Below are 21,186 nucleotides of genomic sequence, written 5' to 3' on the forward strand. Positions count from 1 at the left end.
AATGATACCTGATATCTATCAAGGTTTACAGAGTATTGTATATATGTATGTATATATACATTTATTCACATATGCATGTATGTATATATGCACATATGCATATTATACATATGTAATCTCATTTGATTTTTACAACAAGCTTGTGAGGTAGGAGTAATTGTTCCTATTTTATAGATGAAGATTGTCTATATCTTTGTGTACTAGCATCATCTTTTCATTGTTAGATCACCAAGAAATCATTCTTCTTACTGTTTCATATGGAATATTTTTAGCATTCCACATTTTCCCCATGACTTTCAAATGGAGGATTCATGGATTTTTCTCTCCCCAAACTGTCTAGTTAATGAACCAAATGTTTTCAGAAGTACAACAGAATCTGATCTGTTCCCAGAGGAGCCAGAAAACTTGTGAATACTTGCCATTCTCTAAGGAATATAGTTCTGACAACCCCATAGTACAGAATCCGTAAGGCCAAGGAAAAGAAGTAAAAAGAATCAAAGATGTGAGTTTAAAATTAGGTCAACTCAAGCTTTCAGCCTTAAGTGCTTTGCTTATCTTAGAGTTTGGTGGTTTCATTTCTTCTTGTCTGTTGCTCATCATTACCATCATAATTATTATTAATTATTATTATGGACCCTTAATGTGGAGAAGAGAGAAGAGAGTAGATGAAAAAAGAAAAGACAAAGGGAAATTTCTGCTTCAAAAGTAAACTCAGGTTAACTTGGATATGGAAGCAGAGTGGCCACTGGGAGCTAAAATGCCTTTGCTCTTTTTCAGACACGGTATCTTACTTAAGAGACCAGAGGAAAATACTACTGAGTTAACATGCTTATGAATCACTTTTGTTATAAGAGCATCATCTTCTGATCAGTGTTGACAACTGTACAAATAAATACTTAAACATTACAGAATATAGAAATGAGAACTATTACTGTGGGGGGATTGGGAAAGAATGGAAGACACATAGTGAATTCCAAACCTCCTAAACCTCTTTCCTAGTTTTACAAAAAGAAAAGTTCTAGGTGTCCCAAGAAATGAGATCCAGGAATAGGGGAGTGGTGTCCTCAATGAACTTAAGTTTTTGGTACTGACATCCTTCTCATTGGAACAAGCATCGCACACCAGCCACTCTTGACACTGGCATCCAAAATCATAAAGTAGGATCACTGGCCACTTTGCAAGTCGATAGGGTAACTATCTGGACACATTGTGGATTCAGTTTTACATTTGACACCCTTGAAACAAAGGGGATCTAGTGGCAAAAACTACAAGATAGGGACTTTAATTATAGGTCACTCCTTCAAGGTATTCCCATTGATTTTCTCCAATACATTGAGGAGATTCTGCAGTCAACACCAAAGTTATTATTTGTCTTTGTCAAATGTACATTTTGATTGGAACAATTTTTCCCCTCATGGAGGAGGCATCATTTTTGTCAAGTCCTTCCTTCCCACTCCATCACTCCATTCTTCTTGAATGGAAACCAAAAGGCATCATACCTTTCTTACCTCCCTTCAGAACCACTCTCCCTCTTGTTTTATGTGAACTACTCAAACATATATGTTCTACTGCTACTTTATAGCTTCATGGCAACTGGAATGTTTTAAAAGCCCAGGATTTTGAGGCTAGACTTGTGGTACCAACAAAATGGCAGGGTTTTTGCTCAAACTGTTGTACCGTGAGAAAATTGAGAAAGAAGCTTCCCTTAATTATACTACAGGATACATTTCCACCTCCATATACTAGGCCAATAAAAAATCATATTCAAAAACAGTGCATCAGGCTGGGAAGATATCTGCTTCTCACATAGTAGGTTTAATAATTTTAAAAATGAAAAGTACCCAGAGTTTCCTGTGCCAAAAAGTGCATGTTATTCCAAATTGTAAGTTTGTGCTGAGATGTGTTTTAGCATGAAATAATAAAGCAATGTTTATTTTCATTTAATCTGAGTGTACCACTAATTGACTTTAGGGTTCAATGATTTCATCAGTATGGGTACTCCCTTCAACCATGAAGGTCAGAAGCAATTATGTGGTGTGCTTGTGAAAACAAACAAAATACCCTGTATCATCACCTGATAGCCAATATTCTGGTGAAAAACTTCTCTGAACACTGCTAGATGGGTCTCTTAAGTAAAACAAAGTGGGATCATATTCAATACTTTTCTACCTTAGTACAACTTTCTGGACTTTTTGTTCCAGAAGGCCTTCAAGAACACAGAATCATCTCTATACCATGAGGAGACATGGAGGCATAGACCATGTGCCTGGCTATTGCTGAAGCTAGATAAGATGACCATCCCATACACATGAGCTATAACCCTTATAAAGTCTTTTTTTCTCCAGTGCTTTTTTCTACCCAAAGGAACAGCCAGAAGCATGTAAAAGATATCCCAGAGAGTCAGGGATTTCTGAACAAGACATCTACTCTGTAAAAAGGAGAAAAGGACAGTCTTTGGTAATACTAGCTTCACCTTAGGACATTAGGAACAGGGACAAATAATACCAGTGCATTACATTTTCCTGAACTTCCTTAAAGCCTTTTGGCCAAATACTTCTATCACTAGCTTGCTGCAATGGCATGCCCTCATCAAAGAAGGTGCAAGCAAAAGCAAGAATTGAAAACAGCAAAACAGAATTGAAGTTGCTCAGAAGAAATTTGAGATTCTCAAAATTAGAGAATCCACCCCAATCTCCACATGGACTTTTGTCCCTGACCTGTAGCAGAGCATTCTGAGCTCATACTGGTCTGATCAGCCACAGTTGTTCACACTAGAACTTGACTTTAACATAGTGATCTCATTTTTGTCGTCTTCAAAAATAAAGGACCACAAACCAAGGTAGATTGTCTTATGGTAAAGAGTAGGTTCTCAGATATCCCTTGAGAAAAAAGAATGGTAAGGATACTGGGGAGGAAGAGAGGGTAAAAATACATGTGTATGTGTGTGTGTTTGAGAGAGAGAGACAGACAGACAGACAGAGATGCTAGAGGAAACATCTGTTATATATACTATGCTAAGGGATACAAATAAAGATGAGCAAGTAAAACAGCCCCTGTTCTCGAGGAGTTTACATTCTAATGACAGAAAACAACACATAAAGAGAGAGAGGTCAATAAGAGGAAGAGGAAAAGAAAAGAACTAATAGTAAGTAAGTGGCCTCCTAAGGCTGCTAAATTGGAGAAACATATCTTTATAAAAATTTGCATTGATAGATTGATAAATTCAGTGAAAGAGTGCAGAACACTGTAGATACAATGTGAAAAATAGTTTATTTTTAACATTATGTCATTGTATAATAATTACAAAGAAAGTGTGATCATTTTTTTCTTATACACCAAGTTGTTTGCTGCTTTTTGGGGAGAAATAAAAACATATTTCTTTTAAATAATTAACTCTTTAGTTCCAGAGGCCCCAAAAACTTGAGTTGAACTCGGAGCTGCACAAACTTCATACATTTGGGTTGTCTTCCTCTTAAGTTCCCGAGCCATCTGGCAGACAGAAAGGGGCCAACAGCAGTGCACAACCAACCAGTCTTCACATAAAGTGCCCTAAGGCAAAACTCAGTACATTCAGTATATGCATTCATATATACTAATTTCTAAAACAATGGGATTCCATTATAGCAAAGGTGGAGAGAGAAAGAGAAGAACTAACACTTCTCTAATCAGTTAACTGAATTGTATTGGGAATTGTTTTTAAGAAGACATAGATTTAGAGACAGAAGGAACCTTGGAGGCAATCTAGTCCAACCTTCTCAGTTTCCAGATAAGCAGACACTGAAGCTGAGATGTTAAATGTCCATGGTCACAAGAGAGGTAAGCAGCAGGGTTTTATATGTACCTTATTAAGTAAAGATTAGAACAAAGCCTGAACCTGTGATTTCAAGTATGGGAAATTCGAAGGTAAGCAAACTTCCTCTACCAATTCAGGTCTGAACTTTCCCTATAATTTAGATTTTTAGAGCACTGTCAGAGAACTTGGAGGTTAAGTGACCTGACTGGAGTCACATAGCCATTATGTATCAAAGGTGAGATTTGAATTCAAGTCCTGATGGCTGTAAGGCTAACTTTCTATTCACTATTCCATGGTGCCTTCTTAGGATGAGAGATGATATAGTGGGAAAAAGGCTGCATCTGAAGCCAAAAGACTTGGGCTCAAATCCAGAAACTGTAACTTAACTACTAATGTGATCTTGGGCAAGAACCTTCATCTCTCTGAGCTTCAGCTTCCTGAATATAAAATAAGTTTGTTCATTCATTCATTATTTCTTTTCCATTTCCAAAAATGAGATCAGGAAGGTGATGTCACAACTTGTAAGTGAATTAGATTTAAGCAAGAGAGGGCTGTACCTTATCTTCTCTTACAGGACCATCAGGATCCAATGGCAAGACAGAGATCAGGACAACTGGAGATGCTCCCCTCTTTGCTTAGGTCCCTTGTATTTCTAAATCTATTATCCTAATATATATAATTACATTTTTGGTTTTTTCAATTATTTATGGATTTTAACATTTTTTTTAATTCTCTCTCTTTCATGGAGGTAATTTTTTGAAAGCACCTTTGATTAACTTTTCTGAATTCTACCTTACTGTGAAAAAGATGCTTGCTGACATGTTTCTTATTTTGAAGTGATGACTGAATTACAAAAGGAAGTGTCTGATTATTATCCTTGACCACCACCACTACCACCATCATCCTAAAGTTGTGAACTGACTTCCCAATCCCAGTGAAAAACAGAGAAGCTACTAACAAAAATCAGGATATAAAGAAGTTTAAATAACAATAAAAAGATGACATCAATCTTTTTTCATTTTCAGGAATTCAATTTGTCTATTTTTGTAATGATAACTATTCCTTTTTTTGTAATTCTCCCACTATTCCTTTTTTCAGGGGAATATTAAAAATAATGCTTCTTAAGACCAAGCATGCACCATTTCATACACATACTTACCCGTATTTTATGTCTCTCTCTGGTGCCTACTCTTAATGCAAGGGTGGAGTTGGGTAATAATGGCCAACATAAACATTCCCCATAATGCCGTGCAATGTTACACTCAAGACACATGGTACAAAAGAGACCACAGAAACCTGCCAATAATAACCATGAGAAAAATTAATGCTAAATTTATACAGAAAAACTTCACACAAAAAAATCCCCCAGCCCTAAACATGAACCTAATGAGACAAGAGTTCTATTCTTATCTCCCAAACAAGAACTGAAAACTGAAAAACAAGTGACAAATATGGTAACTATGAGTTGAATAAGGCATATGCAAAGCTACCCTTCTCAATTCCAACTGACCATGTATGCTGGTTTGCTCAGCATGTGGGCATTTAGGGATGACATGCTCCTAGATGCTTCCGATGTTTTAAAGGTTTGCATTTGGTAATGATGAAACAACCCAATTATTGGACGCCAATCAAGAAGAGTGAATGACTCAATGGGCCTTCAGAAGGGGAATGAGTCTGCCCCTGATTCTTTGATTCTTCCAAGTGATCTATCTTTTCTGTTGCAGAAATGTTTTCTGCACCAGTAAGCTCTGCTTGAGGAACACAAGGTCTTCAAACCTCTCTCACTCACAAGGTCACTTCTCAGTCTGGACACACCCATCTCAAAAGGAACGGTCACCACTTAGTCTTCTTGCTTGCTCAGTGGCCATTAAAGGAGTTCCTTGGAGAAGTAACCACAAAGGACACAAATGCTGAACTAGCATATGATCAAACAGAATCAGGAAGGGCAGCTTTGCACATTCTCTGGTCAACTCCTAGCTATATTTTTTAAAACACTTTTCCAGCTATGACAGAATCCTCATTCAAATTCTTTGATTAACCATTGATAAAAGGTTATCTCAAAGCAATGTGTTTATACTGGAAAGAGCACTGGTTTGGGTGCCAAAAAAACTTGAGTTCAAGTCGAGCATTATCACTCACTATCATTAAGCTTAAGCTAATCATTTAATAACCTTAATAAAGCTTTTAGGGATAAAGCTATTTCCAATGCTTGCCTCACAGTGGCTGTTATGGGGTTCAATTGAGATGATACATGTAAAATACCAAATTAAATGTATTATAATTATTTTAATCTTCTATAAAACAGAACATATCAAGGAGAATTGTAATTTGCAATGAAATAAGTGTTTCTAATATGGATTGATGCATAAAATTTGTTTTAAAAATACAAACTATATAGATGGTTCATTAGGCCATCATTTTCTATGAAGTTTACAGAAATCCTTTTGTCATATTTCTAGTGCTAATCCTAAAGCTGACATTGTTTTATTTCTCATTTCAAAAAGTACTTTGACTTGTGATGGAAAGAGCCATCTGCATCCAGAAAGAAAACTATGAAGACTGAATGTGGACCAAAGCATAGTATTGTTTTTTGTTGTTTGCTTGGATTTTTTTTCTCATTTTTTTCCTTTTGATCTGATTTTTCTTGTGCAGCACAAATACGGAAATACATTTAGAAGAGTTGCACATGTTTAACTTAATAGCGATTGTTTGCTGTCTTGGGGCTCAGGAGAGAGGGGGAAAATAGAGTAATTCGGAACACAAGGTTTTACAAAGGTGAATACTGAAAACTATCTCTGTATGTATTTGGAAAAATAACATACTATTAAAAAAAATGTTTTTAAATTTCTTTGATTTGACCAGTGCCTGAAACAACTTATCTGTCCATTTTTTAAGGATGGAAACTATTCGGAACTTGGTTCCCTGAACTTAAAGCTAAGTGTATTGCACTGACCAGCTTTTGTTTCAAAGATCTTGCTTCATGCTTGCAATATTGTTTTGCACATAACAAACCTAGTTAATTAATATAAAAAATCATTGCACATACAGGGACAAAGCTGGAACTTGGAGTCAGGACACCTCCAGTCTACTCCCAGCTTGGACACTTACCAACTGTATGATCCTGAGCAAGTCACTAGTTCATCTGAAGCCTTATCTGGAAAATGGAGTTTGTAATACCTCTACCCCTCCCCCCTCCAAACAAGAATACTTACCTCACAAGATTGTGAGAAAAAAATGTGCCATCCTTAAAGAGCTTTGGAAGTGTGAGTAGCTATTATTAGAATCACTATTTGTATCTGATGCATCAGACATGCCTATGTACACATTGTGGCCACTGGGTTTAGTAGCCCAAAGATAAGGAGACTTATGTAACATTCTAATATTCCCAGGGACACTCAAATACTTTGGAATTTTGTTATTCAGATACCAATGCATTTCCAAATCCTGCAAATCCATTGTACCATTTTATGGCTAAAAGTCAATCTGCTTCTTTGTTTTTGTTTTTGTTTTTTGTTTTTTTTTTTTTTTTTTGAGATAAAGCTTGCAGCAACTATATCTTCAAAGGACAGAGTTGCTCCTAATTTGCCAATCTCAGTGTATTATGAATTCAGATAAAAGCCCAAAAAAGGAGAATAATAACATTAAAAAACCACAATTATAAAATAAAGACAGCAAAATGTCAAAGAGGGAAAAAAACTATCTCTACTCACAATGTACCTTCTATTTAATGGATGGTCAATTGTGGCTAATTCTCAACATCTGATGGAAAACTGCCCAATGATAGAAGTCTGACATGAAACAAAGCTGAAAAAATAATGGATCTCTCTCTTTCTCTGTCTTGCTCTCTTTCAAGTTCTACACAAATTATTTATGTGCCAGATAATATGCTTGAAAAAAGGCAGAATATCCCTATTAAATAGAATGGAGAAAAATAAAAGAAAAAAAAAAGTTTGTTTTTAACCACTTTCCATTGAATTATTTAAATCCTGCATGACATAGGAGATGACTTAGCAAGCGACCCCATTCTTTTTTTTCCTATAAGATTGTTAAATATGACATCATAGTCAATTAGTAAGATGAGAATTTTCTTAGTAGCTAATACCAAGGACTTAATATATCAGAAACTGGCTTGATGCTAAAATTGTCTTTTCCCCATCATTTAAGCCAGTCCAGTTATAAGAATGTATTTCTTGAAATTCCCTCTTCATTCAATCTATTATTCTCTTAGCCAATCTAGAATGAGAAAGGCAGTAAGTCTAGCACCTTGATCAAAGACATACTCACCACAGTGTGTGTGTGTGTGTGTATATATATATATATATATATATATATGATATATAATGTGTAATAATATTCCCTCTTTTCTTTCTGAGTAGTAATCAAGGATCTGATATGGAACAAAATGACTTATAAGTCATTCAACAGTTTACAGAAGAACAATCTTCAATAAAGATATTCAGTCAGGTCCCCACACTGATTTAGCTGAGCACTACTTCTCAGCATTATTCATACTGTTATAACCCTGACCAATGGCTTTGGAAAGGGAGTTGTTGCTCCTTCTAGAATTTTATACTTAAGGCACCAGGAAGTCATGTCAACAACAATCAGTTCTTTCAGCCAATCAGTTCAAGGAAAGAGTTTTACTATCTCTTAAGAACTTATTTAACTTCTATGGGAATAAGGCTACAGGAAAAGCTAAAGGCCTAATTGGCTAAAACCTATGAAATGTTGCTCCAATCAGAGATTTCAAAACAATGTCAAATTTGGCTTTTTTTTTTTTTCTCCCCTGAGGCTTGCCCTGGACTACACAGCTAGGAAATCTGGAGTAAGATTTGAACTCTGGTCCTCCTGACTTCAGAGTTGGTGCTCTATCCACTGGGCCACCTAACTGCCCTCAGACTTGGCTCTTTTCAACAATGAGATGATTCAAAGAAATTCCAATAGACTTGTGATGAAAAGTGCCATCCACACCTAGAGAGAGAACTATGGAGACTGAATGTAGGTCAAAGCATAGTATTTTCACCTTTTTGTCATTTTTGTTTGCTTTTTCTTTCTCGCTTTTTTTTTCTTTTGAACTGATTTTTTTGCATAGCATGACAAATATGGAAATATGTGTAGAAGAATTATTTAACTTATATCAGATTGCTTGTTGTTTTGAGGTGGGCGGGGAGAGAAATTTGAAGCACAAGGTTTTGCAAAGGTGAATGGGAAAACTATCTTTGAAAGTATTTTAAAAAATAAAATATGGGGCAGCTAAGTGGCACAGTGGATGGAGTACTAGCCCTGAAGTCAGGAGGACCTGAGTTTAAATCTGGTCTCAGACATTTAACACTTCTTAGCTGTGTAACCCTGGGCAAGCCACTTAACCCCAATTGCCTCAGCCCAAAAATAAAATACTATTAATTTTAAAAAAATAAAATAAAATGTCAGAGGCAGTAGGGACAGAGATTAAGCAATGGTCTTCTTCTTTTGTCAGCCCCATCATAGTAAAGGACCCTCCTGTCTTCTCATATTATCCTTTCTCCTAAAGAATAGGAGTGATCTAGGATAAAAAATAGGAGTGATCAAGTTTGGGATTTCCTTTATTTGTTCCTACCCAAAGCACTGGAAGAGATAACTGTTCATATTTCACTCTTGCTATTGACCTATTGACTTCTCTAGGTTTATGAAGAGGTCATGATTGCTAAGAAGACTTATGTGAATGGGAAGGACACCATTGAGCTCTCATATACTCATCTACTCCTACAAAGCCCTGAAGTATAGACCCAGACCAAACAATAATTAAGTGAGAAGGGCAAATTGGGAAGAGAAATGGAAGACAAACAAAGCAGGCAATGGTAACTACAGACATGATAGAAGTGAGCTGCCGGTAGGATTAGAGAGAAAAAACTATTCTATTTGGCCATCATATCCCCAAACCTAGGAGCTGGGACTGGACCCTGACAACTGCAGAAAAGAGATGAAAAGTTCCAGGTGTCCTTCAGCCTGTTCTAAGAAAAAGACTGATGCAAAGAATGCTAGAAGTTTCCTAAGCGATTGTCACTGAAGCCATGAGTTTTGAAGGGATTATATCTATCCACTTTGCTGAATTAGATAACTCCCCTGGAGGAAGAGGAATTAGATTCCACTTGCGAAATCTGGAAACAGTGAAAAAAAATTTTTTTTTGCCTATTTGAGGGTCTTCCTTGTTTTTTTAAATTGTTTCATGTCTTAACTAAATATTTTTGCTATTGGATTTGTGAGTCTCTTTTGTAATCTAGCAGTAGAGACAGATTAAATTTTATGGGGGTTTAAACCAAGTTATAGAATTTATTAATCCCCAAACAGCTACACCAAACCTAGGTATAATAAGCAAGGGATTTCAAAGTCAGGTGATACATTTGCTACTTAAATAATGTCATACAGTGTATCAAATGAGGTCTTTTGGTGACCTGAAAACTAAGAAACTTCCTGCCAAAGATCAAGTGACTCACTTTGAGTCAATAGCATTTTAGAACAACTTAAAGTTCATTAGGCCAATAGGATGGTGGATTAAACACTTTATTTAGATCCCATTAACTTCCAAAAAAGAAGAATCATGCACCAGATATAGAGCAATTACAGCACAAAAAGAGAAAACATACAAAAGTATTTCATGCACCTTATCCTCATTCTATGACAATACCAATTCTGCCCAGCCACATAAAGCTGAAAGCAGATAGCTTTTTATAAAGGAGCAAGGATGAGGATCAGAAAGTCTTCCCAAAACACCCTCTTCACACTGCAAAAAGTAGAAGGTACTAAAATCAGTGCAGTGAAAGAAAGGAGAAACTAGAGCAAGAGACCAAAAATGTATGATTGTATCGAGTCTAAAGAAAAAGGGACTAAAACTCAGTTGGGAGTAGTCTCAGTACTCAGGAGAGAGACTGTGGCTGGGGAATCCTAAGTCCCCAGCCTTTCTGTCTAGTCTGGGAGTATACTTACTAGCAAAGGGAAAGGAGTCAGAAAATGAGTGACAAAGAAATACAAAGAAAAAAAGCCAAAACATCAAAGTTTTGAAGACTAAAAACCTATAGCACAAGCAAATAAATCAACATAGAATATCCTAAAATTAGAAGGAATGATGAATACTAAATCATCAAAGGGATTACAATACTCTTAACAAATATTACAAGACCAAGGAAAGTACACTAACACATGAGGAAATACTGACTCTCATGGACTCCCAAGAAAACCTGGAACAAGAAATTCAAGAATGGTTCAAAAGAGAAATAAAATTGCTAAGTGTGAGAAATGGATGGGCATTTGTTTTCCAGTTATGAAAATTAAATTGGAGAAATAAACTTAAATTAGAAAACTGAAGCCCACAAGGACATCAAGGAATAATCAAGGGTGAAATTTATCTTCTCCCAAAAGAATGTAAAGTCTTTGAGGGCAGGTTTGAGGAAAAGAATCTTTTGTTCTTTGTCCTTAGCCCTCCTTTGTTTCCTTTTCCCCTCTCCCCTCCTCCTAGAATTAAAGCTTTTGGGGGGCAGGAACTGGCTATGTAATGAGGGATAGAGATTCATGTCATGGTAACTTCAGTGGAATCAGGGGAGGGACTTAGTGCTTCAGGAAAGAAAATAAAATGCTGCCTTTGGAGTTTCAAAGATGTGACTACTCATCTAGACACCTATTCTTGCAAGAATGTAAAATAAATCTTTCCCAATTCATCAGTAAGTTTGTGGAGTTCTCAGTAAGATATTTTGTTTCTTACATTAAGAAATTACAAATGAATATAACAGAATTTAGAGCTCTCCTTATAGAACTGGCAATTGCAATAAGCAGAGAAGAAAAAAATTAAATCCATGATGGACAATTTTTCTAAAAAGAGAGAGAGTTGAATAGATTTGGGCTACAAAGATACTAGAATGGAGAAAAATATGGCAGAAGTAACAAATCAGGTCAGTTTTCCTCATCTCACTTAGTTCTAGTCCTTGTTCCTCTGCACTCTGTTGTCTTGTGAAGGAAAACTAAAAGTAACTTGAAATATTTTAAAAGTAGAGAAGAAACATACAAATTTTTTTGTCACTACAAACATTGAAGAGGCTAGTGCTCCAATCCCCTGGAGTCTGTGCCATAGTTGTGATAGTGGTCCTGTCATAGACTCCCCAGGCAGGCTGAGTCATCACAGGTTGTACTGGTGTATGGCTCCTGTAAATAAAACAATAACAATAACAATGATATCTCATGTTTCTAAGCCCCACAAGGCTTACAGACTGCTTCTTTTATAAGAACCTTTTGAGGTATAGTAGTGTAAGCATTTTTATACCCATCTTACAGTTGAAGAACCTGAGGCTTGGAGGTTTAAGAGGCTTTCCCATAGTTGTTTCATTAGAACATCTGGGAGCTAGTATTTTATCATAGGTCTACAGGACCAAAATACAATAGTATCTCCCAAGGAAGAACATTGTATTATAGGAAATGTCACTAAATATTAAGTATTGCTAAGGAGTAGAGATAGAAAAGGACTTAGTGGCAAATATGACTATGGTTCAATCAATTGTTCATTTTTGTTTTTCATGCCACTCTTACTTCCAAGTCTTTCCTGCCTGCAGCTATAAGTCACCTAACACTCACTAAGTTTTTCATTTTCTCATTAAAGTCAGATTCTCAAGTGCTAAATGATGAAAGGGAAGTGGTGTCCAAAAAGTTACTTGCATTTCCCTGTGCAAGCTCAAGCTATTTACCTCCTAAATTTGAATGCTACAACTTTATTTCACTTAAGGGCTTCCAATTACTTATTTTACTGAAGGAGTTTTCTGAGGGCTGAGCAACTAGATTGGATTTTCCCTGAGAGGAACAATTTGCTGTTTGCAGTCATGGAATAATTTTTCCTTCTTTCTCTGCATTATGTGAATAATACATGTTATTCCTTCCTGCTAGCAAGCTTGCCTTCATTCTATACCAAGTCAAAAGTCTAAAGGTAGTTACTTCTTGACAAAAATACTAGGTAAATGTGTCTAATTTCTAAGTAGCCTAGGAGGATTCTTTCACTGAATTTATTTATTGGCCTTCAATGATTTTTAAGACAGTTGCTATTCATATACCTTACTATATTATAGTCCTAAACTATCATTTCACCTGCCTTGAAAGTGAAATGTAAAATTATTTTTTAAGAGATAGAAAGGTAGAGTAGCTTTTGCTGCTACTCAGGGCTGGTGCTCAGCTATAGCTTCTAATGCAGTTTTTGAGCCAGTAAATTACCTCAGTGAAAATCATTCAGCACTGCAGCCCAGGAACAAGTTTAGCTACAGTAGAAAAGGCAGATAACCGTAGAACCTTGCTAAATTATGGTAGCTATCCTCTTCTCATTCAACCACTGCATATTTTTTACTTAAATGGCTCATTGCTCAAGAAAATTAGAGACATGTGACAGTGCTACACAAATCTGATGAGAAATATATTTTCCTGAGAGAAAGGTTGGGGGAGGGGAGGGGTCAATATTTAGTCATTTTTTCAACTGGAATAGATGTCTTCTCAGTATCCTATCACTTATTTTTCGGTGGGATGTTCAGAGGAGGAACAAAGCTCCCATCCTGCATAGCTGTAATCTAGATTTGGTCAGTGAAGGTGTTGGGGGGTGTTTAGAATACCCTTGCCTAGTCTAGCATATTAATGTGCTTAACTCCTCCAGTTTCTTATTCTACATTAACTTAACACTCCCTGAAAAAAGGTGCCTGTGATTAAGATGCAACACACATGCCAATGCCCTATCTAATCACAATTTGCTTTCCTAAAAGCTCCTAGTTTCAGCTCACACCTCACTGATTATTTTACTTTAAATGAAGCCAAGACATTTAAATTATTTCAAAGGGGGAGGATGTTCCATCATGTACCAAAAAACTGCTAGGCAGGAATTCAGAATTCAAAGTTTGGATGAAAGAGACACTTGTCTCCTTCCACTCAGATCCAATCATCCTTTTTCACTAGCTAGTTAGGCCTAAAGGGGCCAATCAACTGTTCTGGTTTCAAGGACACTTAAGAAAGGTTAGCAAGTAATTTCATTCAAAGCCTGGGACTTTCATATAATACACTGAAATGTCTCTTTTCCCTAGGCCCTTATAAGAAGTGAATGATTTTGTTATTCCAAATGCAGTGCAAAGGTTGATAAAAGACAACTCACCTTAATCCTTGCCTGGGGTCAGAAATACAAAGACTCTCATATTCTGATCTCTTGAGTGAAAGCATCTGAACAGTATTAAAGACAGTCTACAGTACAGGCATAGGAATAAAAGTTCCAAATCAGTTTATAAAGGAGTGGGGAGGGGAAAGTATAATTAGGCCTCTGATAGTAAACTAGATGACTCTAAACTTCAAACTGATCCAAAGTTAACTTTTCTTCTTAAGAATGTCATGTCAATATTCTGGAAAATGAGGTCATAATGATAGATCCAACAAGTCTTATTTTTTTAAAGATCAGGAATAATCCCAACATAAACATGGAGGTTTACCTATTATCAAGGGAAAAAGTATCATTTTGGCATTAAGTCTCAGTTTTAAGTCAATGTGGCTAGGTCAATCAACATCAGTTGTCCTTTTCATTCCATGATATATATCTTTGCTATCTGGAGCCCTAAATTTCTACCTATTTTGTATCCTAAGTTCATAATTTTTCTAAGAACCAATTTTTCATATGGTACAAGTCAAGTTTTCATTAATAGTCATAATTTTATGTAAAACCCCAAAAAACTAGTTTTCAATAAACTGAGTTATAGTAAAAAAGTAAACAATATACTAATAGTGTTCATTTCATAACCACCACTAGATCTAAAATAGCCTTAATGTGTTGTGCTAGGAGTCTAGACATGTAATCTACAACTTTAAAAGTAACATCTACATGAACCTCAAAGAAAAGGAAAGGTGGAGGGTGGAGGAGGAAAAAATTCTCCCATGAAGATATTTCAAGTGTAAACAAAACAAGACTCTTCTAAATTTTATCCTTAGTGTATAAGTACAGCCCTACATATGTTCATTTCTCTGTGTTACACTCCAACTTTATTGTCAACCCCTTGCATGCACCAAATTTTTTTTTTTTCCATATCAAATAACCTCTGGGAATTGTAGTGAGCACTTGATAAATACTTGTTGATTGATACTTAAAGCTATTCATTATTATGCAATCAATATTATTGTAGAACGTTAACTTTCTACAATAATTCCCCACTTAAAAATTCAATATGGAGAACTATGTTCCAAACCATAATATTTTATAAAGATCTTTGATATTTAAAAAGAACCATCAACAATGAGACCTTCCTTAACATAAACCTTTTCCAAGCAAACTCAAAATGAAATGGGAAAGCATTTACTAAAAGTCTCTTATGTACTAAACATCTTTCAGGTGATACAAATGAAAAGGAATGCAGTCTTTGCTCTCAAGATACTCATATTTAGAAGAACACAGAGAAGAGTTCATCTGCAAGGCAGATGGAAAAGTATAGGGTCTTCTTATAGGAGACCAACAGAATAGATGGTATTATGCTCTATAATGATTGCATTTTAGAATACTGCTGTAGTTCCTGGTCACTTCTATCACTGGTCCCCTAAAAATCCATGCATATTTTTTACCTCCCAGTTTTGAACAATGCCATTCCTTCATGGCTGAGACTCACTGTCCCTCTTCCCCTTTCCCCCATCACTTCAATTTGTGCCACATACATAACTTTCTGTCCTACCAGATCCACAAGTCATCTAATCTATATAACTTTCCCCAGTTACTCTAATTTTGATCTCCCAAAAGCATCTCTTATGTCATTGAATTGGTATTTGAGCAAGGGTAATCTTGTCTGCCCATTATTTCACTTATGCATGTTTTGTACCCTCAAGATGACAGACTTCCGAATGACAAGAATTACATACACCTTGTGTTTTTTGTATTCCTGGAGTGCCCAGACACATAATTAGCATTTAATGAATACTTGATGGGGAGCCTCATCAACCAGAGAATGGTTGAACAAATTACAATATATGAATATAACTAAATTTTATTGTACTCCAAGAAATGATTAGTGATAAATTCAGAGAAATTTGGGAAAATTTATATAAAGTGAAATAAGCAGAACCAAAAGAAGAGGTACACAATGACCATGACAGTGAAAGGAAAACAACTTGGAAAGATGTCAGAACTGATATCAATATGATGACCAATCTGGACTGTGGAGGACTAATAGCAAACACTTCCTTGCTCATGATAGAGATGTGGAATGAGATCTATGATGTTCAAAACAGTAAAATCAAGCTTGATTTGCCTTAACTATAGTTCTTTGTTATGAAGTTAAGGGCTAGGGAGTAGGAGAATTCATTATCAGGAAGTTACAATGATGTTTTCTGGAAAACACTAATAAGACATTTATTTTTCAAATAAATATTAGCAAACTAAAGGTAAGATATTGGCTGTATAACAAAGAATTACCTGAGGCAATATGGGGGGAAAGGACTAGACCAATAATCAGGGAAAACTTCGCCATTGACATCTTGTGAAGACCAGATGAGATAATGTTTGTGAAGCTCTCAGCACAGTGCCCAGCGTATAGTATTATATAAATGCTAGTTATTATTATTACCATTATTCCGTATGTTACTATGAGGTCCCTTAACTTGCTGAAACTCCACTTTCTCATCTGTAAAATGGGAATAAAAATATCTATGAAAAGTTTTCTCAGGTTCAAATAAGGTGATAAAATATATATCCATATATATTTATATAAATATTTGGCAAATTTTAAAGTACTATGTAAATATAAACTATTATTACTCAGTGCACAGCAAAGGCAACATGGATGGAATAATACAGCCTGAATCTGGCAAAGGGAAGTAATATATATCAATCAAAAATGAAGAGATTCAAAGCAGAAAATCACAGTATATAGCTGATGATTGTACTTCTTGACTTACTTTGGTGTTGTTAAGACTAGAGCCTATTTACAATAGTTAAATGCAGGGCCTGAACTATATCATTTATCGCTAAAGGTCTCTTCCAATCTTAAAATTCTATGATCAAGCAATCAACTTGGCACAAAAAAACTAGAGTTATAAAACTGAGAAACAAGCAGTTCATCAAAGAAAGAGTACATGGCTCCATAGTAAAGAATAAGCTAAGGCAGGGCTGAGGTGGGGAAAGGAGGGAGAAAAGGAAAGGGACTGGAGATATTCCTAGGTTTTCGTTTCACTTCTTTAATTGTCTTAGAATACTCATATTGAAAGTTGGAAGAAATGGAAACATTCCTACCTAAAATTATATTTCCCTTGGGAAGAAATGAGGCACAGGCAATATGAAACCTTTTCACTAAGGATAATGTTAAGCCCACATAGTACAATCAACATCTATCTTTATTTAAACATCATTTGATCAAAGACAAATTTAGTTTAAAAATTTTCTGATATTAAATTTCCTTTAAAAATATGAAATTTAGTATCAGCCTAGATTAAAGAAATAGCTGGAAATTTGGTACTGATTTTAAAAAAAGACTATTGTTAAATCTGAATAAATACTTAGGAAAATTCTCTCTGAAATTTCACAAAGCACTGTAGTTCCATTAAAATACATTTTTCTAAGAGAAAAGTCACTAATTTCTGATCTTTATTAAAGTTATAAATGTGTAGACAGAATGAAAATGCAGTCTGCATTTGCTTGTTAGGCATTTTGCAAAGTTCTTTCTATCAAACATCTCCTGATCATATTTAACTTTAGATTTTTATATTTATTCTTCATACTATCATAAGATTTTCTTCCTTCAAACAGAGGCTTATAAAAACATCAAACAGCCTAACTCTTTTTTTTTTGTTTTGAGAAAACATCTGAAAGTATGCAGGCTAAAGTTGCCAAAACCTTTGCCTCTGATTCTGTACTTACATCTGTCTTATTCGAAAAATTTATACATTTTTAATAGCTATTAGATACTCCCTAGACCTTTATAAACAGTACAAAGTACCACCTCATAAAAATATCATATTGATGGCTCACTATGAATAATGAAAAGATAGGAAGCTTCAGAGACATTCAATATTAGTTCTCAAGTAAGATCCAAAAGAGGGGGAGAAAGTTTTATTATATCCAGATTTCAAAGATAACTTAATGCGAGACTACATGCAAAATTCAATGGTTAGAAGCGACAGTTGTTTTGGTCCATTCTGAGGTTCTCAAGGCCAATTTGTATGCATAATCATGTTAATGATATCCCTGAAGCCAGGACAGCCAAATCTGTTTGCAGTTTAATGAACCAGATAGATGATGGAATCACCAATATCTGCCCTTAATCCATTTTCAGTGAGGTGAATTTTCTTGGTCATGAGGTCCACATGAAATACAGCATGATCAGAAATGGGAGTCTTCTCTGCGTGTTCTTTTCCCAGGACAGGAACCCGACGAGGTCCCAGCACAGGATCATCAAATCTCATCAATTTTACTTTGGAAAGGTCTATAGTGGAAGAGATTATAAATGTGAGTACGATACTGACTGAATCTAGAATGGAGCATCACATTCTTAAAAGACTAATTGTTACTGCCTGCCTAGACAAAAAAAAAAAAAAAAATTATTTTTTCCTAGATTATTAAAGCAGCCCTAATCTCAGAAAACCAAAATGTGATAGGCTACCAAATCAAGTGACTATCAGTTTTTACCAAATAAAAACTGATCAATGAATCTGCGTAATACTGACATCTCCTGGAACGATAAAGGATAATGAAAAGGAAAAAGGTCCATGGAAACTTTAGAGTCACATACAATGAAGGCTCTAAAATCATTTTCATGTGTCTGCATTAGCCATTTTTTAGTATTGTGAAATATCTCTTATTTTACTTCCCTGAATATAGCATCAGGCTTATCAGAACTACAGAACTACCTCAAAGCACTTTTTGGGAGGAAAGTATTACTACTGAGAGGAATAGCAGTATCAGACTCTTGTTTTCCTCAAAGTTGAATGGCAAGAAAGGAAGGAGGGGGTACAGGGAAAAGAAGCAGCTTAAATAATGTTAAGCTTTTGAATGAGTTCCAGTACTCTCTGCTTGAGGATTTCTTAATTTACTCTTTCTCAACCTGATAAGATGACTCCTGGCAAGCAAAGCCCTTGTCCTTTGAATAAATTTATATTCCATCAGCCCTGCCAACAACCCAGCCCAAAAGTAACTCACTTATTATTCTAGCAATGCTGAGGCCCCCCAACACAAAACTGTTTCATTTTATATGGTTTAGGACCCCATAACATGTGGCCATAAAATCTTAGGCTTCATTTTTATACCTCATTCTACATGCTACCCTGTGTGTTTAATAGGCTCTTAAAAATACAGATACTCTTTGAATTGTTACCATTCCTTTCTATACCATCTCTCTGGGAGGAACATGGGATAGTGTAATATACTTCTCTAAAATATAATGTTCTCTGGGAGCAGGTTTCTTGGGGGGCTTCTGGGAGCAGCCTTGGTTTCAGTTCAGTTATCATAAGTGCAGCCAGGGATTAAAAGTCCAAATCCTTTATTGTCTCTTATACTCTTGTCTCTTATACTCACTCAGACTTATAAGGGTCAAAATATATTTGCTCTTTAGTTTGACAATTTTTTTATAACTACCACTCAATTTTTGTTACTTTCTGAGATACTTCAACATCTTATATCAGACTTCTCTTATGACTGAAGAAACTAGAATTTAAATCTGCAACTCTATAATAATTAAGACATTTGAAAGAAAAAAAAAGATGGTAGCATTTAAAGCCTTGGAAGATAGATAATATGATAATGTGCTACAGAACTTTTCACCACTAAGTTATTGGTTCATATCTTATGTAGGGAGACCATTTTCATCAATGGCTTTTGTGGAATGAAATAATAGTTTTAGTCCAGCTTCTCATGGACCTGAATTATAATCACTCTCAATACAATTGGTACTAATTGGCCTATTTGCTGATTATTATAAAGGAGATTAAAAATTGTGCTATCAAGTTTCAACTCTTTCATATCCTCTAGAGGCAATCATCCTCAAAAATCAAAGCAATATAAGAGTCTGCTAGAAAGGTCTCAAGAGCTGATTTCTTCTAAAGTTAGAAGGCATCAATCTCATGCTTTTTATCTACTGTCCTAAATTTTATCTTCATAAAACAGAAATTAGAATTTTTTTGAAAACGTTGTCACATGGGAAACGAATGTGAACTATCTGCATTTTTGTTTTTCTTCCCGGGTTATTTATACCTTCTGAATCCAATTCTCCCTGTGCAACAAGAGAACTGTTCGGTTCTGCAAACATATATTGTATCTAGGATATACTGCAACATATCCAACATATATAGGACTGCTTGCCATCTAGGGGAGAGGGTGGAGGGAGGGAGGGGAAAAATCGGAACAGAAACGAGTGCAAGGGATAATGTTGTAAAAAAATTACCCTGGCATGGATTCTGTCAATATAAAGTAATTATTAAATAAAAATTAAAAAAAGAAAAAAAAGAAAACGTTGTCACAGAAAATGCATCTCCTCTCTCTTTGCAAAGATGGGAAACAGATAATTGATACATTGGTTAGTTCTGTTGAACTTTTTTTTCTCCTTTTTAATTGAAGGAAGGCTCTCAGTAAAGAAGGTGAGAAGGCTGCATTGGAAATGCAAATAATGTAAAAAACAAAGATAACAAGAAAAATGTAAAAAGAAAAAAGTTTTGAATATGACTAGTGAAATACGGGAGACAAAAATTGTCCCAAAAGCTTAGGAAAGGGAATTACCAGAGAGAAGTACAATTCTGGAGTACCTTGTCAGATCAGTATCCAAGTACTTTAAGGAAGAAGCTGGCACTACATTACCCTTTGAAGCTGGGATTTTTTGGACCAGACTTATAGTTTTGGTCTGTGGGCCTCTCAGAAAAGAAACTCCCAACATTAATACAGAGAATCAGCTCATTCATAATCTCTTAGAGATTTTTTTTTTTTGGGGGGGGGGGGCACTGAGAGGTTCCATGTGACTTGCCCATGGTCCATATATGAAACAAACAAGAAATAAACCCACAGTCTCCTGACACAGTCTACCTTCTATCCACCATACCATCCTGTCTCTCTAATGCTATATAATACTAATTTAAAATCCACTGCCAAACAGGAATACGTTATTTGTTTTTCATAAGTAACAAGTCTACAAAAATGTTATGGAATCACAGAGATAGCCCAACTGCCACATTTCCTAAAGAAACTGAAACTCAGGAAGTAGAAGAAATTGTCCACTATCACATATATACATAGTGATAGAGGCCCAGCCCGAATTCAATTCTCTTAACTCCCAGGACCAATCATTTTCCCAAAGCATTGTTCTACCTCCCTAAATTAGACAGCTGCTTTTTTTTTTTCCTAAAGCTTCCTTAAAATGGATCAAACCTATACAATTTACTACCAAATGTCAACT

At 35.5% G+C, this 21,186-nt stretch overlaps 2 protein-coding genes across 3 annotated transcripts in view; both read right to left on the reverse strand.

Moving 5' to 3' along the window:
• Positions 1-3,251: 3,251 nt before the first annotated feature.
• On the reverse strand, positions 3,252-14,509 carry PLAC8L1 (PLAC8 like 1). The gene is made up of 4 exons (XM_051978649.1): positions 13,938-14,509; positions 11,829-11,965; positions 4,953-5,089; positions 3,252-3,549 (listed from the first exon to the last, which is right to left on the reverse strand). Exons 1-4 carry the CDS (start codon positions 14,000-14,002, stop codon positions 3,382-3,384), a joined length of 507 nt encoding a protein of 168 aa, XP_051834609.1. The 5' UTR covers positions 14,003-14,509; the 3' UTR covers positions 3,252-3,381.
• Positions 14,510-15,782: 1,273 nt separating this feature from the next.
• Positions 15,783-21,186, reverse strand: part of LARS1 (leucyl-tRNA synthetase 1) — a 50,685-nt gene continuing 45,281 nt past the window's right edge. For both annotated transcript variants that reach the window (XM_051978650.1, XM_051978651.1), the window contains one exon: positions 15,783-18,231. In XM_051978650.1, the coding sequence (XP_051834610.1) occupies positions 18,026-18,231 (206 nt within the window). In that variant the 3' untranslated portion in view covers positions 15,783-18,025. The remainder of the gene's footprint in view (positions 18,232-21,186) is intronic.

This window comes from Antechinus flavipes, chromosome 2, assembly GCF_016432865.1.
Source record: "Antechinus flavipes isolate AdamAnt ecotype Samford, QLD, Australia chromosome 2, AdamAnt_v2, whole genome shotgun sequence".
Lineage (NCBI taxonomy): Eukaryota > Metazoa > Chordata > Mammalia > Dasyuromorphia > Dasyuridae > Antechinus > Antechinus flavipes.

Excerpts from the sequence above, each read along its gene's own strand:
- PLAC8L1 (XM_051978649.1), bottom strand. The coding sequence starts at position 14,002 with ATGCTTTCACTCAAGAGATCAGAATATGAGAGTCTTTGTATTTCTGAC. Across the intron at positions 11,966-13,937 it reads GACCCCAGGCAAGGATTAAG|GAGCCATACACCAGTACAAC; the intron begins GTGAGTTGTCTT and ends TTTTATTTACAG. Across the intron at positions 5,090-11,828 it reads TTGTAGTGACAAAAAAATTT|GTTTCTGTGGTCTCTTTTGT; the intron begins GTATGTTTCTTC and ends TATTATTGGCAG.